Below are 19,710 nucleotides of genomic sequence, written 5' to 3' on the forward strand. Positions count from 1 at the left end.
TTTTGTGTACGCCTCCCCAAGCATCTGTTTTATTGTTTTTAATATTTTAATTGTACTTTTAAATTGGAAAAAAATGGCCCCTTTATAATGTCTACTCAAATTGCCAGACAGAATAATCTTAATCCTTCTTTAATTTGTCAGCTTTTCAAATATGTGACTCAGCTCTCTCCCCAGATTTCTTCACTTCCAATTAAAAGTTGATTGTTTTGTGACAGGACCTAGAGTTATTTTCTTTGATGTTTATAAGTCATTAAGAAGTAAAAATTAAACAGCTTCTCTGAAGTTTGCTTTCACTTTTAGAAACTGTCTTGCACCTTCTGGCAAATCTTCCTGAATGAAATCTTTCTTGCAATCAGAATTACTCCTGTTTTCTTTTGTTTTCTTTTCCCTTTTCTGATTTAACTGCAAAAGAATAGGAAGCTGTCTCAACAGGATTTCTCATACCTAGATGGTCAGATACTCCTTCCAATTAAACACCCGAGGCATTTTAAATTAAGTGTAAAAAATTAAATATTAACACAGAGAACACTCAGCTCTTTGCCAAGATATACTCGACAATTTGGAATGAGAATTTAATGAAATAAAACAAACCTGATAATTATTGTTTCGTGTCTGGCCTAGTACATAGTTCTTTTCTTGTAACTGATGAGGAAAGCAGGTGATGGAGATTACTGAAGACATAAATTGAGACTTTAAAATCAGTTACTTAATGGAAACAATCTTAGAGAAAGTAGCCATTTCTGAATCAAGTCATGGTTCACAAAACTGAGTGTCTGAAGTGAATATTTTAATTAGGCATTTTTCATTGTAAAAACAGATTGTTAAGATTTCCTTATAGTCTTGCCCCTTGAATAAGTATTTCTGATGTATTTGTGATTATGCAACGTTTGCCTAATAACATGTCACCGATATTGTAGGGTTATGTTTTTATGTAGAATTCTGCATTATGTGCCTGATTCTGTAACAAGCTAAATAATATCATCTAGAGAAAGATGTGGTCAAACACTTTAAACATTACTCTATTATTGAATACTTAGCTTCAATTTTTAATATTCTGACTAAGGATATCGTGTGTATCTTTCTATACATAATATTTGGCCCTATTTTAAGCAGGAAACTTTCTGGGTTTTCTTTCTATTACTTGGTTTATTAATTTATCCTGAAAGTCTGGAATTACTCTATTTAAATTCAGGGATTTTGTCTGTGTTTGTGTGTGTGTGAGTATTTGTGTTAGCAACATAATTTGTTCTTCACTCAGCAATTTTTTGTACTTTGATTTCTTTTTTTAATAATTATTAGCTTTGCGTCCTTGAGGAAATTAACCTATTTGATCGTCAGCTTAAATATTGCTTCTTATAGCATATTTCACCACTCCTTTCTCCCCTTATCTGTACCTGAGTGTTCTGATTTACTATTGTTTTATTGGCAAATATCATACTGAAGCTTAATGGCTTTGTTTATGTGTTCTGTAATATAAGTCAATTATATTGCTTCAATAAAATTTTTAGCACATGCAGACCAAGTGTTCCTCTAGCCACTGCCACAAAGACACAGTCAATCCCCTTATAGACTTATGCCCCTTCTTGGGGAGAAGAATTGTGAGTGGAGAAACTGGAAGACTAAGCACTTTTACTAGAAAGTCTAAATTCTCTAAGAAAGGCCTTGTAGACCAGCCAGCATAGGAAGCTAAACTTTGTGTGACCTCAACATTTAAGTTGAACGGAGACTGTTTCTATGAGAAGACACATGATACTGTTAAGAGACAAGCACAAGGATTTTTTTGTTTTGTTTTGTTTTACTCTTCAACCTGGTAGATTAGTAGCTATCAGAAAGATTAGATCAATTGAAGAAAAATACAGAAGCTCCATTTCCTTTGCACATCTGAATAAATGTGAGTAAATTATATTAGGAGTACAGAGGCATTAAGAGTAGAGCCCTAACCCGTATCCCATGGTCTCAGAGATGGTCACCGAAGCAAACTCTCTCCTTACCAGCAATAAGTGTGAAGAATCAGCTGAGAATGAAAGTCAACAGGTTTACAGAGCTTTACAAAATATTGATCATGTGCACCTATAGCTTGAAACAGTTAGGAATTCAGTGTGTGCCAGCATGCATGCCAATGGCTGTACATGGTAGTTACAACTCAGCAGATGCCAATGAACATAGATGCTGATGATCAGAAGCCAGATACATCCTTGTCAAGACTCTTTATAAGCTCCTAGGTTTGAGAGGATCTCTAGGAGAGAGAAGAATAGAAAGGAAAGTCTTGAAATTATTTTGTTTCCAACTGAAATGCTTCCAAATACTTGGAATATACTAAGATTATGATTTTTTGTCATTAGCTGGAATTGGGGCTAGAAATAGAGATAAAGGTGAGTACATGAAAATACACAGGAAATAACTTTTTTTTAACACCGTGGTATGTAGTCTGTTAATTCATAATGAGGATAATGATAATAATGACACTATTAAAAAAACAACTCCTTACTATGAATAATAGTCTGGGCATTATAGTTTTTGGAACACCTCTCAATGTATGAAGTTTTACTTTTTGTTAATCTAATTTCTTTCACTGCAGCTTGTCTATATCAAGAGTAGGCCAGAAAGCTCTCTTCAGGGAGTGAGTATGATTCATGTAAAAGATGTTCCTGCCAAATAATAAAGGTAGAGATTGAGAGAGGAGGGAAGAAAGAGAGGTAAAGGAAGAGAAGTGAAGGAGGGCCGGGTGAAGCCAAGTATTCAGACCTGAATGCCTTGATTTACCCTCCTGAGGATGCTAAACACAGAGGTGTATGTTAGAATCAATTGAAGAGTTTTAGGGTAATTTCAGAACTGTGGAAAGTGCTGATTATTTGACAGGGTGTAGCCTGGGAAACCCTTAAGACCAGTGCCCAAATGGGGCAGCACAAGCAAGGTAGAAATGTTGGTAATAGGAGGATAGATGGTGTGAGTGCGTGACCACCCTTTCTGTTTCTTCATGGTCCAAGTATGATATTCCCAATATTTGAAAGTTAGGTGCCCATGTAGGAAAGGCAGAAGGAAGCAGAAAAATAGGAATTTATCAGGAATAGGATTTCTAGAGCAAGATTAGGTTAGTTGTAGGAAATAACGTTTTACATGTTTAGTTAGAATATGTAAGTTACAAGCCCATTCATTTATCAAACTGATAAAGAGCAATAATTTTCAAGTGACTTCCAGACTCTTAAACATTATCCCTTTTAATCTCTTCTGTTACTCAGTAGCGTTATTTCCCAAATATTTTTGATTGTCCCACCCCCAGGGGTCACATGTGATTCCCTAACCCCTTGTTCATTAGGTGCTTGAAATCTTTGTTGACCTTGAGCTGTGGGAGGAAATTATGGGTGTTGCTATAGATCAGAGGATTTAAGACTCAATGCGGAGGGCAGGACTTCCAAAATGGCAGAGTGAGGACCTCTGTATATCTGCTCCTTCATAAATACAATGAAATAGTGGCAAAAGTTGTCAAGATAAATTTTTTCAGAGCTCTGAAAATTAATCAAATGCTTGCAACAATATTCAGAGAGTTTTTTAAAGAAAAATGGCAGAAACTTGGTAGGAAGAGAAGGGTTTATGTCTTTTTTTCTTGACGTATTTTAATCCCTGTTTTTCCAATTCTGTGGCAGTCTTGCAAAACAGCAGCTATACAGCCACTGGAGGAGCAGACTGATTAGCAACTCCTCGAAAACCCCACTCCCAGAGCTTTGCCTCAATGTGATTTGTCTGGCAGCTCCCTGGAAGACCCCAGTCACAAGGCATTGTTATTTGACAAGGAGGAAAAGAAAATTTATTTCCAGAGTTGTCATATTAAATTATCTAAAATGTTTAGTTTTCAACAAAAATTATGAGACATGCAAAGAAACAAAAAGGTGTGTCCCATGTGTAGAAAAAAGCAGTCAACAGCAAACAACGTCCTGAAAGAATTCAAACGTTGGACTTCGTAGACCAAGATTTTAAATCAATTATTATGATTAGGTTCAAAGAAATAAAGGAAAATATGTCTAAACAATTAAAGGAAAGCCTAACGACACACAGCCAGAGCATCAGCAAAAGTTGGGGAACTCACTGGTTCAGGCATTTAAGCTCATCTCTGAACAATTATTAGAAGACTACTAAGTGAAATAAACAATGTTGATCTTAAACAAATAGATAGTTACTTTTTGCAGGAAAAATGGATTTATTTGGGATCGGCAAAGAATTGCAATTCAGGGTCTGCAACCATAGTGAGCCACATGCAAGTCCCTAGCAGCAAGGGGAGGAGAAATTCTTTTATAGAGGGGAAAGGGAAGTGGAAGTGTCCACTGCAGGAGGCTGGGAGTTCAAAGTGTAGTGGCTTCTCATTGATTGAGTTGTGGCAGTCTCTCAGTGGCTGAGCTTCTTCTGGACAAGAAGAAGTCGTCTTTCTTCTTGTCGGGTTCTGCTGTTGACAGAAAGCATGAGAGCTGCTTCTTTTGGCTTCTCAACTCTACTTTAATGAGGTTTCTGTTTATTAATATCCACAGCAGAGACTTAGGTAGCTGCACACTATAGGGAATACAGGATTTATAGAATTCAAGGAAAGTATGATAATGAAATCTCATCATATAGATAATATCAATAGAGATATAAACTGTAAAAAAAAGAAAGCCAAATAGACATTCTGGTGTTGGGAATTACAATAACTGAAATAGAAAATTCACTATGCGGGTTCAACAACAGACTCAATCTGGCAGAAGGAAGGCTCAGCAAACTTGAAGTTACATCAGTTAAGATTATGCAGTCAGAGGAGAAGAATGAAAAAGAGTGAAAGATATGAAAAGAGCCTCGGAGACCTGTGGGACAGCATCAGGAATACCGGAATCAACATAATGGGAATTCTAGGAGGAGGGGCGAGGAGAGAGAAAAGGGGCAGAGAATATTTTAAGAAAAAATGACCAAAAACTTCCCAATTTGATAAAAAATGTTAATCTACTCATCCATCCTGCAGGGGTGCCTACATTTCATAGGTGTTTGGTGATTGTGACATCACAGACCTGAGCACATGTGGTTTGGACCCACACTCTGTGCAGCAGAAGGCAATGGAAAACCACTGCTGTCCTTTCCTTTTTTTATCCATCTCTTTCTTTTAAAGTTTTTTTGCTTTTTAACTTGAAAACCCTATGATGAGACAGTCCAAAATGAAATATGAGATAGTGTTGGAAGATAAGACTCCCAGGTTGGAAGGCACTCAAGCAGTTCTTGGGGAAGAGCAGAGAACAAGTGCAATTAGCATTGTTGCTAATGATGCAATTAGACTAAAGCTAGAATGACAACTGGCGGCTGCAGCGCACAAAGGTGAAAGGAAAGTCAATGCTGTGCCACACACACAACTGGAACATGGAACTGAGAAGCATGAACCAAGGCAGACTCAAAATTGTAAAGCAAGAAGTGGAATATGTAAACATTGCAATGCTTGGTGTTTGTGAACTAAAATGGACTGGAATGGACACTTTCAGTCCGATGACTATAAAGTGTTCTACTCTGGAAATGACAGACTCAGAAGAAACAGAGTGGCTCTAATGCTGAAGCAGGATGCAGCAGACGCAGTTAGGGGCTCTGCTGCAAGGTCTGACTGAATAATAACAATCAGACTTCTAGGAAAATCTACTAACATAACCATCATCCAAGTCTATGCTCCAACTACAGATGCTGAAGAAAATGACATTGAAAGTTTTTACGCAAATATCCAAGAAGAAATTGATCATACATCAAAACAAGACATGCTGATAATTACAGGTGACTGGTATGCAAAAGTAGGAAATAAAGCAACATTGAATGTCATCAGAAAATTTGGACTAGAGGTCAGAAATGAAGCAAGAGACCAACTCGAGGATTTCTGAGAAGCCAACAATCTGTCCATAGCAAATACATACTTCAAGGAACCGAACAGACAACTGTCTACGTGGACATCACCAGATGGACAAAATAGAAATCAAATAGACAATGTAATTGGAAGCAGGAGATGGAGAAGCTATATTCTCTCTGCCAAAACAAGACCAGGAGCAGATTGTGGAACTGACCACGAATGGTTCAGATCAAATATCAGAGTAGAGCTGAAGAAGAGACTGAAAGAGTCCCAATGCTAAAACATAGTATAAGCAGCATTCCCAATGAACTTAAAGTACAGATCAAAGAGAGATTTGCATTGTTAAACTTAATTGACTGAGAATCACAGGAACTGTGGACTGAAAGCAGGATGTTATTAAGGGAGAATGTGAAAAGGCAATGCCTGAAGTAAAAAGACAAGAAAAATCAAGACGGATGACAGAAGGAACACTAAGAATTGGCAAGGACAGGCAAGAAGCAAAAGCGAAAGATGACCAAGTGGGTTAGAATACTGAACGCAGTTTTCCAGCGACTAATACACAGAGACAAAGAGGACTATTGTAATGGCCCATGCAAAGAGATAGAAGAAAACAACAAAAAACGAAGAACAAGAGGTCTCTTCCAGAGGATTCAAGAAATCCAAGGGAAATTTAAACCTAGATTAGGAATGCTGAAGGGCCAACAGGGAAGCACATTATCTGATCAGGAGAAAGTAAAGGGAAAGTAGAGACAGTACACTGAAGACCTATGCAGAACAGACTCAAGGATGGCAGCTGCCTTTGAAGAAGATCTCTATGAGGAAGAACCCGTAATTCTGGAAAGTGAAGGGAAAGCTGCCCTGAAAGCACTGGGAAGAAATACATCATCATAGGTAGATGGGATACGGATAGAATTATTTCAAGCCACAGGAGCTGAATCTGTCAAAATCCTAACAAGAATATGCCAACGAATATGGAAAACAAAACAATGGCCTACAGACTGGAAACGATATACATCCCAATCTCCAAGGAAGGAGATGCCAAAGAGTGCAGTAACTACAGGGCCATTGCTCTTAAGTCCCATACAAGTAAAGTGATGCTCATGGTGCTGCAGCAAAGGCCTTTTCCTCATATGGAGCAAGGAATGCCTGATATCCAAGACGGACTTTGAAAGGGAGAGGCACATGAGATCTAATTGCGATTATTTATTGGCTACTGGAGTGATCCAGAGAATCTCAGAAGAAGGTTAGTCTATGTGTTATAAATAACAGTAAAGCCTTTGACTGTGTGGATCATAAAAAGTTGTGGGCTGCTCTGAGAGAAATAGGCACGCTCAGCACTTGACTGTCCTGATGTGTGACCTGTATTGTGGACAAGAAGCCACTTCAGGACAGAAAATGTACAGAAAGAATGGTTTCCTGTAGACGAAGGTGTCAGACAAGGTGCATTTTATCCCCCTACCTCTTTATTCTGTGTGCAGAGCATATCACGTGAAAAACTGGGCTAGATTCAGATGAAGGAGGAATGAAAACTGGAGGAAGAAATATCCACAATCTAAGATATGCTGATGACACCCTCTCACTGGCAGAAAGCAGCAATGGCTTGAAATGATGTCCGACAAAAGTGAAAGAAGAAAGTGCCAAAGCAGCACCACATTTGAACATCAAGAGAAAACATCATGACTATAGAAGAAATACACATCTTTAACACAATGAAGACGTTGAAATTGTTAAAAATTTTGTCTCCTTTGTTCAGTCATCAGTTTAAATGGAGACTGCAGCAAAGAACTCAAGAGAAGTCTGAGACTCAGAAGGGCAGCAATGAAAGAATTAGGAAAGAGCATCAAGTGTAAGGAAGTGTCATTAGAGACCAAGGCCAAGATTATCTCCACCATCGTATTCCAGTTACTATGTACAGGTGTGAAAGCTGGACAGTGAAGAAGGCTGACGTGGAAAAATGGATTCATTTGAAACATGGTGTTGGAGGAGAGCTCTACGGACGCCCTGGACTTCCAGAAAGATGAACAAGTGGGTCCTGGAGCAAACTAAGTCTGATTATTGCTGGATGGAAAAATGATAAAACCGAGGCTGTCCTACTTTGTGCACATCATGAGAAGGCACAATTCCTTGGGGAATACAATAATGCTGGGAAAAGTAGAAGGCAGCAGGAAGAGAGGATGCCCAAATAAGAGATGGATTGACTCCACACAGGAAGCCATAGGCATGAGTCTACAGAAGCTGAGCAGGGCTATGAGGACAGGACATTGTGGACAGCATTCATTCATAGGGTGGCCAGGAGTTGGAGCTGACTTGACGGCAGGTAACAGCAGTGACAACTCATCTACACTGGTAAAGGTTGACTGTTGTGTTCATCTAATGACATGAGTGTCTAGAAAAAATGTGCTGTCTTCCTTTGCTGTCACACACAATACCTCTAATAGCAGATGTGTGTTTCAGGAGCTCTGTGCCAGGAACTGGAGGTAGACTAATATAGATATAGATCTTTCTCAATTTACGATGAGGTTACATCCCTATAAACCCATTGTAAGTTGAAAATATTAAGTTGAAACACACCTAATCTACTGAACATCGTAGATTAGCCTCATCTACCTTAAATGTTCTCAGAACACTTACATTAGCCTACAGTTGGGCAAAATCGTCTAATCCAAAGCCCATTTTATAATAAAGTTTTGAATATCTAATGAAATTAAGTACTGTACTGAAAGGGAAAAACAGAACATCGTCTGGGTACAGAACGGATGTAAGTGTATTTGTTGTTTACCTTCATAATGGTGGTGCCTGATGGGGAGCTGTGGCTCAGTGCCGCAGCCCAGCATTATGGGAGAACGCCATATCGCCTATTGCTGGCCAGGGAAAAGATCAAAATTCAAAATTCAAAGTGTGGTTTCTACTGAATGCGTATCACTTTCACACCATGGTAAAGTCAAAAAGTCTTAAGTCAAACCATCATAAGTTGCAGATCATCTGTATTATCTATTATTTCCCAGTAGGCTTCAGATATGTAACACAGCAACTGACTGAACTCTGGAGAGCAAGAGATAAATCCATAACTTTAGATGGGGTTTTTACTGAGACAGCTAAGAAATATATAGACCAAATAGATAAGATATGAGGAGAGACATAGAGGACCAGAATAACAGAGAGTAATAGGTTATAGCATAGTGTAGGGATGAAATCAGGAGCTCAGGAGAGCTGGGCCAGAGAGCTGAGCAGCTGGTGGTCAGAGTTGCTGATTAAAGCAAAACCAAATGGAAGTAACAGAGAAGGCTTTAATCACTTACTGTGGTGGAAGAAGTGAGAATCTGAAAGAGGAGAAAGCGTCAGCCTCCCTGTCCCATTTCCCCTCCGTGGAAGGGCGCATCAGCCAAGAGTCCGGTGGATCAGCTCAGACGCAGGCTTGTCTCATTGTTGAGAGAGTCCTGAACAAAAGTCTCCTGCGGTTTTATGGGCCTGGGAGCTGGGATGAGGGCAAGGAGAAAGGGCTAGGAGTGGAAAGATGCTGAGTGCTGAGTCAGAGTGGGGAAAGGTGGCTTCTAGGCTCTCCAATGAGGAGACCTCCAAGTGGAGGAGCTCAGACTAGGACTAGGAATGCAGACATGCATAGGAGCATGGCTGGCCCAGGCGCCCGAGTCCTTAACTGCAGCCCCTTCTAGAGACCGCAATGCATTGGCTGTGCACCATCTATTGTAGGAAGGGCGACGTTCTCCCAGGAGGCCTACCAGGCAAAGCCTTGGTAGTTGCTCTGGTCAAGCCTGAACAAATCACACTTTTTTGGCCAGGAGCTGAATTCTCAAACATGTAATCAAGGGCCAAACTGCCAGGGTCCTCACCACTGCCACTTAGCTCTGCCACCGACCGAAATTCATGGGATCGTAAACCAGTTATTTAACAATTCTGTGCATTGGTTTTCCTATTTTTTAAATGGGAATAAGTTTGTTATAAGAAAGTGTATTATATATTTTATCTATACAAACAGTATCTGGCACATAGTAAGTGCTATAATTATGATAGCACTTGTTTATATGTGTATATAGACACAAACAGCTTGCTCTCTCTATATGTATATACATGATGTACTTACATATTTTTACAAGTATTTTACATATATTTTATATATATTACATATATATGATTTTATACCTAAATGATAAGCATATGCATTCTTTTCATATTCAAATTGAATATTTAAAGTTTGACCATAAAATAGGCCATGCTTTACTTTTGTCACTGTTCACTTCGTATTGACGAGAGCTCAGTCACACGGCCACAACAGGGGTGTCTTGGAAATGTATTCGAACCATGTGTCCAGAAATAAGTGAAATTAATTTTCGATAGAACAGCTAAAGTCTGTTCTATAGTTTGCCTCTTTCTGGTTACCATCTACCTGTGCATATCCGTTTCCAACTCGTATAATATACTCGCTCTCTCACCAAAAGACAAAATCTAAAATTTCACCCATTACTGCTTCTCAAAGTCCTGGATCTTGGAGAAAATACCCTCCTCTCCTTCAGGAATAAGTATTACTACTCCTGGTCTGCTAACATAAAAACCGGGTAGATAAATTATCTGTCGCTATCCTTGTACACAATGTACAATGGTGGAGACAGGCATTGGCTATCTACCACAAAAACCCACATTCAGAAAAAGGAAGACATGGAAACACTGTAATCGTTGATTCCTTGCAACAATGTTAATTTGCTGGGCTGATGGGGTTAGAAGTTTTTAAAATTAGATTCTGGATCTGTTTTTTGAGAGAATCTCTCCTGCTTCCACCATCTGAGAGTTTTTCTCTTGTCTCTTGTCCCCATAGACAAACCTCGTCAGAGCATTGGAGAATATGCTCCCTTGAAGACTGAGGAATGTGGCACAATTTCTTTTGGTTGAAAGTTCAATAAATTAAAGTTTTATTAGGCCATAATATTGGATTCTAGGGGCATACAAATCATTCAAAAACATATCAGGTTTCTAACCTATTTGTCTTCAATATCTCCCACATTCCAGAAACCAAAGCCAAGGCCTGAGGGTCTTCTGAAACAATAGGCTGGGCTGGGAAGGCCAAACTTTTAATTAAACCTTTGCCATAAGGTTGTGCCTATATTTAATTGAGAAAACCTGATAGACCTTTGACTGTCAAGTCCTTTTCATTCCGCTCTTGCTGTAGGGGATCGAGAAGCACTTGGCTTATACACTCATGCCCCACATTTCTGGATCCTCTCGGTTCCTTTTCATTTATGCTTGAAAACTCATCTATTTTAGCCAGCTATTCATACATTGCTATAAACAAGTCACACTGATCACACAGAGCCTGAGACCTTTCTGGCTGTTTCCCACTTTCTACGAAGCAGCGGGTTTCCTGGGCACTTGGTCTGCCTTCCAAATTACTGTAGGCAACTAAAATATCAAATGTTTTTCCACGAAAAAAAAGTTTCTCCATTTTCAGTCTGTGATATTATTTCCTTGCCATCTCCTTTTTGGTTGCTAAATGAATGACACATATTTTAGGTTTTGGTTATGACACCATCCCATTTCTGAATATTAATTCTTTTTTATTGTATCTGAAGTACATACACATTTTAAATGATGTTAAGCAGGTAGCCTGCTTTCTGAAGACTATTTCTTAAAGCTATCTACTAAACTAGTGATTTTCCAACTTCTTTTTTTGCTACAACCCACAATGAAAACAAAATTTATATTGTCATCCAGTAAACATGCACACAAACACATGCATACCAGATGGGCCAACAGGGATGTCTAAACTAGGATGCTTCTAGCAAACCTGCATATCTGAATACTGCAAATTCCCTTTCTGCTGCTGGACCAATTTTTCAAAAGAGATTTATAAAAACTGCTGGAAAAATACTAAGCATTTAGCAATGGTATGACAGCTAGTTTAGTCCTTTGAGATCCTAAAATCTCAAAAGGTGAATTCTGTATATTAATTATGGTATTATATTTATTAAATAGTGACCTTATGATTAAAAGTGAATAATAAATATCATCCATCACATGATAACTAAGTTTTATTTAAAGTTACATATGCATCTTTTCACGTAAAATTTATATCCTTAAACATTACTTTACAGTTTCAATTGATCCAACTTTAACAGTACTTAGAAGGATCAAGAATAAACAGTGGGTAAAACATCAACCATTTTGCTATCCAAAAGAGGTCTTTATTATTATAATTACCAATAAAAAATGATACAGGCTTACTATTGAAGCACTGGTTTCTATAAAAAGAAGTTAAAGGCACTATGGGAGTTGCCTGCTGGCGTAGTGGTTAGGTTTGCGTGCTCCACTTGGTGGCCTGTGGTGTGGGTTCGGATCCTCGGCACAGACCTACACACTGCTCATTAAGCCATGCTGTGGCAGCATTCCACATACAAAATAGAGGAAGATGGGCACAAATGTTAGCTCAGGGACAATATTCTCAAGCAAAAAGAGAAGATTGGCACAGATGTTAGCTCAGGGTCAATCTTCCTCACCAAATAAAAAGAAAAGAAAAGAAAAGAAAAGAAAAAAGGGACTATGTAATTTCCTAAAGCTTAAAGGTTCACAGAGGTGCAACTTAATGTGGAAGGAGAGCAAATTCTAAAGTTGACTATTAAGATGAAATAGAATATTATCACAGCATCCTTAAGCAACTCTTAAAGGGAAATTCAAATTTGGAAGCTCAAAAAGAAAGGATATTTTGGTTTATTTGTTTCTCTGTACTTATGCCATGGTCTTTCAATTTGCAATCTTTTTTTTTTAAGGCCTGTTCACAGGACACCGTCTGAACACAACACGGTGTGGAGGACGCTGAGAACGATTCCCAATTTAACGTCTCAGCTAAGTGATGAGCATCTGAAAATACTTAGTAAGAATATCATTTCCGAAACCTGGGTAAAAGGCAGCACAGGTAACAGGCTGAGAAGGAGGGAAATATTCAAGATCAAATGCACGTCACTATTTTGAGTTCTCTATCATCATGATATTCATAATTTCACTTGACATGTTAAAAAGGTACTACTGGATGTATTTCATTTGTAAGGTCGTAAGTATTGAAATGGATAACATTTCACATTTTAGTACTTAGGTTTTAAAGGTACACCCTTGTGTTTCTCCACCTTGAGCCTGAATGAGAATCTACTAGGGGACTCATTGAAACATATTGCTGTGTTCGCCCCTAAAGTTTCTGGTTCAGCAGGTCTGCATGGGGCTTAATTTGCATTTCTTATAATATTCTAGGTGATACTGCCAGTCTGGGGACTGACTGTACTTTGAAAACTACTCATTGACTTACACATTTAATAACAATCTGGCATTGGTTTTCATAGTTAAGACAGCAAGTGGTCAAAGTGATTATTTGATCCAGGTACTGATCTAGATATTGGAAGCAAACCTTTCCAGACGGACTTTAGTTTCCCAATTTTAATTTCAAGTCCCTTTACCAATGACATATTGGGTATATGATTAGAAGTATTTTATATTTTAATTTTTTGGGGGGAGTATACAAATAAGCAAGCACAGAGTCACAGCCCCCCCAAACCAACAGAGTTCAACATCACTTTTTGCATTTATCAAGTACCTACTAGAAAAGAGGGACCAAATTTATTTAATACATTCTTAGTGTTAGGGATATCCCTTATTTATTCCTCACAGTAACAAATAATACTAGATATTATTATTATTATTCTCTACAGTTGAGGACCCTAAGGCACAAAATATTGTGTAGCGTATTTCTTAGAATTAAATTTCAAACAAGCTTTAGCCTTAATGTATAAAGTGCATGTCAGGATCATGATATTTAAAATCTAACTGGAATTTTGGAGAACACGTGTCTATTGAAAACATTTACATATTTTGAGAGTTTTCCTCCAACGGTCCTCTCTCATAATTAGTTTCATTTAATCTGACATCAAACAATGAAAATTAAATCATAGGAGTTTTGCAGAGGATAAAATGATTTTAAAGGGAAAGAAAGAACAAACTTTCAGCATTGCTTTCCCATTGGCTTGGGATAGTAATTAAAACATTAATTTGTTTTGTCATAAATCCCTGAAATTATATTTATTATGGTAAAAAATATGGAAACAACTGAAATGTGCTTTAATAGAAGAGTACACATACACTGTGATATGTCTGTTCCATGGAATTCTAGGCAGTGGTTAAAAGGAATGAGGTAAATCTATACATATTGATGTGAAAACTTATTAAAGGCAGTAAAGAAAAATAAGACAAGTGAGGAATTATATAAATACTATGATCAATTGATCATATTTTCATAAATACTTCAGATTTATAACTCAGAAATTGTATATACTTATGTGTGCGCATATATAAAAAATATATAGTAAAAAGTATGTAAGAGCAGATCCAGAAGGACATTCCAAAAATACAAAAATTTGAGGCCAGCCCCATGGCCTAGTTGTTAAGTTCGGTACTCTCCACTTCCAAGGCCTGGGTTCAGTTCCCGGGTGTGGACCTACACCACTCGCCAGCCATGCTGTGGCCATGACCCACACACGAAATAGAGGCAGACAGGCACTGATGTTAGCTCAGGGTGGATCTTCCTCAGGAAAAAGAAAAAAAAAAATAGGTAGCTCTAAAATTGTTTCCTTAGCGGAGGGGCAGTGAAGGGGAGCAATTCTTTCTTCTACATGTATTTGTGTTGAATTTTCCACAATAAATGTGTGTTCATGTGTTAGTGTTTGTAACCACATATTTATTTTTTTAAAGCTTTTAAAATTACAATTAGAAGCAAATATTGTATTCTGATGGTATCAATAACTCAGGTGATTATTAAAATATGAACTTTCATTCTTTGACAAATATCAACTTTAATTTCTTTATATTAAATAAGCTATTCCAACTCACACTTGAATGGGGCATACTCTCAAACACTTTAAAAAAATTTAGAAGTCTCTGTTTACATCTACCTGTGTTAAAGTCCTTCTTTTGAATTTGTAAGACATCTAATTCTGACAGCTCAGATCTGGTTCACTATCAAAGCAGTCAACTCATTAAACATCTGACCTTTGTAAATCTCTTTGTTCTTAAGAAACAAGCCCAACCGCCGTGGTTCTCTCTCCGTGTTCTTCATTCCTGTGTGCCTTTCCCTCCCTCCGCTGTTGGTTGAAGTGCCCCCAGGTGCCCCTCATCACCAGGCTGCTGACTTTCAATCTGCTGCTGGGGCTTCCCTTTCTCGCCTGCGATCCCACACAGCTGCGTGCACCTTCTGGTCTCTCTTCTGGCCCAAGGTTCTTTGGAGCTTCGTTATTTAAGGCAATTCCCTAACCTTACCATTACTCACTCAGCCTTCACTCATTCGGTTTTCTGAAACAATAAAATATTAACAGGGATAACAATATTATGATTTTAAGAACTGAATAACACATAGGCATATCTCTAGTTTAAGTGAGTATGGTACTAAAACATGATTACTATATTAATACTATATTATTTATTTACTATATTAAGTTACTATATAAAGGATTACTTATATTACTATAATAAAAATACTATATATAATATGTATTACATATAGTAATCTCTTTCTATGTGCTATATAGGTATATAGATCTAGTTTGCTTAATTCAGATGATCTCAAGAGATTTCCATTGCATCTCTTATTTTATGGCTTGGGCAGGAGGCATTTTTTTCGATTGGTAACATAAAGCTCATGAAAACTAAAATTAGCTTGCTTGAAAATCCAGTTTAGTGGCTAATCTAGAATTAGATCCTAGATCAAAATTTCATTACAACTGCCTTTATGTTAACAGTGAAACATTCCCATGAAATGATTGATATAGAGGTTTTACTTTTACGTCTATGTCGTCTGTATTGTTTTCTGTACTTGAAGTCCATTAGGTCTTACAGTGTTATTTCTCTTCTATTTTTTCATTTTACTGCTAACTTTTATGAGGTTCTATCTCAAAAACACTATAGCTCCTCATTTGAATAAAATCTTACATTTATTCTTAATTCTGAAAAATATTTTTATATTATAAATTTGTAACATTTCCTTAACCTGCATAGACTTGATTTTCTGTCTGGTTTAAATTTCATTTCACATATTATGAAAACACGGTAGCTAAATCTCATGAAAAATGTAGTGGGCATCTTTTTTAGATATAAATTAACCATAATTCAAATAATATACTCTCAGAATAGCATATTATTTTATAATAATAAAATATTTAGTCCTACCATGAAGACCACAGCTCTGTTAATGAGTCCTTGAGGAATGTGCATTGATCCTAAAGAATATATATGCTTTCACTGCGGCTTAGGTGCTCTTTATGACTCGAAGATTCATCCTTGGAAGCTGGCCAGAAGTCTTTTTCAGTCTCTGTCCATATTGTGAGAACCCAATTCCATTTCTACTTTTCCCTATCCAAGAGACGATTGTGAAGTTTTGAGAAAATTAATGCAACAACAATGGTTCTTCAATCTCAGGACAATACCAGAGACCCTTGCCATCATACTTATTTCTCTAATATTGCCATTGAATCTTACTTTCGAACTTATAAGCAGCGGTGATATCTGAAATATTTATCACCTGATCAGAACATGTGCTCCCCAGTCACCATGAACGCTGCCCTGAAGAGTTGGGGTGGGTGTATTAGTAATAGAAAGCCCACATGCGTAACTTCCTCCACTTCTGTTACCGAAATATTTTCAATTAATAAAGAACTGCTTTTCAGGTTGCTTTATATAATTGTACTGCTCTATATGTAAAATTTAATAGTTTTTTAAAAATGTACCTGATTTTATTGGAAAAAATAATCAGAGTAGAAGTAATACTTGTTCAATCTCTCTAGGCTAATTCTCAGATTGTCATAGTTCAGAAGAGTTGGCAGCTTTGCCCAACCATGAGGAGTCATTTTTCAATAATGCTTTTTATACGCTCTTGTCATGTGCAAAAAAGGGAAGGTGGTCCTGTGTTGAATGCTTAGGAAAGAAAATTGCGTCGAACTGGTTCCCATTTCCTACAATAATACAAACATCAATTCATTGACTTAACGTCCACGTATTGAGTGCTTGCTGTGTGCTGGTGACTGTCCTTTGGACTTAGTTTCTAGGGTGGGAGACAGAAAATAAGCATTAAGTGAAAACATAATATAATTTCAGGAAATACGTTGTACGAAAAAATAAAACAGAGCAAAGCAATAGAGAGAGGCTGGAAACCGGAAGAAGAGTTCTTTGAATGATGAAGATAATGATATTAATTATATATTTTATATAATGTTTATTGATCTGGCACTATTCTAAATAATTTATAATTACTACCTTGCTTAGTACTCTCAAAACTGTATGAAATGTATGGTTACTATGCCCTTATGTAGAAGAGGAACTTGAGGAATAGATCTTAAGCCAGCTGGACAACGTAATACAGCGCGATGGTCAGAAACCACGTGTGCAAGATGTCTTGCTGTGTAAATAAGCAAGATAAGAACTGAAAAATGACACCTTTAATTTAATATTTGAAAGGCAGTAAAATTTTTGAAGGTAATGCTGTCTTCAGTGTTTTAGGGCAGCCTTTCCTAAAGAGTGTTTGTGGAGTTCAGCTGCAGATAATGGGTGTTAAAATAGCTGGAAAAATAAACAAACCAGAGAAACACTTGTGGGCATGACAGGTTAAGGACCTCCAAGAATCCAGAAGTGGAATAAAAGGACGGGCAAAGACTGTCAATATCAACTTGTTCAGAGCTCTGGAAAAGACCTTCCACAGTTCAAGGAGTGTTTATTCAAGAAAAATGGTGGAATTTTGGTAAGAATAGTGAGTTTTGTGGCATTTCCCTTTGCCGTTCCCATGACACTAGATTCCAGCTCTGCAGTGGCCTTGAGAGCTGTGGCCTTACAGCCACGGCCATGTGAAGACCAGTCTCCTGAGAGCCGCTGGAGGGGGCAGGGTAGGTTTGAATATTTCCACAAAGTTCTGATCCAAGAGATTTGTCACAATTTGACCTGTACTGTGGTTTCCAGGAATAGGCACATTTACAGAACCATGACAGATGAATACATGCATCAATCGGTCCTGCAGGTAACTTCCAACCAGTATAACCTTGAGCTTTTGCCATAAGAAACTAAAAAGAAAAGCCAACTAATCCCAAATGAGTGGAAGGAATGAAGTAATAACTATGAGAGTGGACACAAGTGGAAGAAAGAATATAAAAACAAGAGAGAAAATCAACAAAACCATGTTCTTTGCAAAGAACAACAAAATAGACAAATCTTTATCTCACTTTATCCAGAAAAAAGGAGAGATCATTCAAATTACTAAAATCAGCAATAAAAGCATGGACATCATTATTGACCTTACAGAAATACAAAGGGTTATAAAGGCATACATTGAACAACTTCATGATATTTAATTATTATCAGAAAAACTGCCTTTGGATAAACCAATAATTCTAAAGTGCAAATTATTATTTACATAGATTTCTCTTAAGATTGACTCACTTTTATTAACAACCCAGAACAAAAAATTCATCTTATTATCCAGGGATATATTTTAAAACCAGAAAATAGTTTTATATATATAATATAACATAACCTGGAAGTTATATTTCTTAAGAGTAGATATTTTTATAAAACTTTTTTTGAGACTTTTTCTTTGTTTTAATAGACCAGAAGAGCATCTGATAACTACTTCAAAATATTCAATTGTGTATAATTTGCGGTCAGGAAAAACACATTCTTTGTGTGTTGCAGGTGCTTCCATTTACTTTTAGAGGTAAAAATTTCAGCCCTACCACCTGCATACCTCTGGGCATAGACGGCGTAACACTTCCTTCGGGGTGACTTGGCCTCATGCTCCTCAGCTTTCTGAAGCCATCTGTCCTTCTCCTGCCTCACCCAACAGCAGGGCTGACTCTAACACACACGTGCTCTTAATCTGAAATGTGGCACCCAATCTCCAGTGCTCGGACATGAGCCACTCAATAAATATTTGACAGATGAATACATGCATCAATCGGTCCTGCAGGTAACTTCCAACCAGTATAACCTTGAAAGTTTGTTTAAGAACAAAATAATTCTTGTTGAATGATAGTCTGAAATAGAGGTGGCTCATTCACCCTTCCAGATAAAGTAATTTTGGATTATATGGGTTAGTCCTACAGTCGTATGCCCAGATGCCGTCTTTCTGACCTTCCTGTATAGAAGTGATTTTTAAGTCCTTGGAAATACGCTCATGCCCTTGTATAGGGTATTTGAGTAATGCGCTTTGTGAAAAGTTTAGTTGTTTATGCTATATTGTTTTCTTTTGTAAGAACTTCTAGGAGAAATATATTCAATAGTATTGATACTTCTAGTCATTTTTTAAATCTCTTGTAATTGCTACATCAGGTAACTGACCGTGTTAAAAATTTTTAACAGTAAGGAAAATGGAGCAAAAGTTTTTCCCTTATTCAATATTATCTCCTTGCAAGTATGTAGTACTTCACAGAATTTGTTTTGTAATTTAATTTTTTCTTGCCTTCAATTTTTTTCTTACCCAATGTTCCTTCATTCTATTTATTCACTAATTTTTAAAGCAATATTGTATATATTTTTGTAAGCTCACTTATTATAACTCTTTTTAGATAACAAAGTAGAGTCTAAATGAATTAATGAAGTCTTTTACTGAAAATAATCAAAGGCTTTGACCTTAATATGTATGTTATAGATATAAGCAATTTGAAATATGAAATTTTCTTAGTTTTTCTTTTAGTAAGAAGAACTGAGTAAAATAATTAAGCAATAATAGGTTTTCAGGTTATTAAAAACAATCACCAACAATTTGTAAAATTATAAAGACTTCCTTTACGAAATCGCTACAACTATTTGACAAGAAGTATCAATATTGAGAGGCTATTCCAATG

At 37.1% G+C, this 19,710-nt stretch overlaps 1 protein-coding gene across 1 annotated transcript in view; it reads left to right on the forward strand.

The window, feature by feature from the left end:
- CNBD1 (cyclic nucleotide binding domain containing 1) overlaps nt 1–19,710 on the forward strand; it is a 309,471-nt gene that overhangs the window by 195,690 nt on the left and 94,071 nt on the right. The window contains exon 5 of the mRNA XM_046641858.1: nt 12,616–12,761. Coding sequence (XP_046497814.1) covers nt 12,616–12,761 — 146 coding nt within the window. The remainder of the gene's footprint in view (nt 1–12,615; nt 12,762–19,710) is intronic.

Source organism: Equus quagga, chromosome 16 (assembly GCF_021613505.1).
Source record: "Equus quagga isolate Etosha38 chromosome 16, UCLA_HA_Equagga_1.0, whole genome shotgun sequence".
Classification (NCBI taxonomy): Eukaryota; Metazoa; Chordata; class Mammalia; order Perissodactyla; family Equidae; genus Equus; species Equus quagga.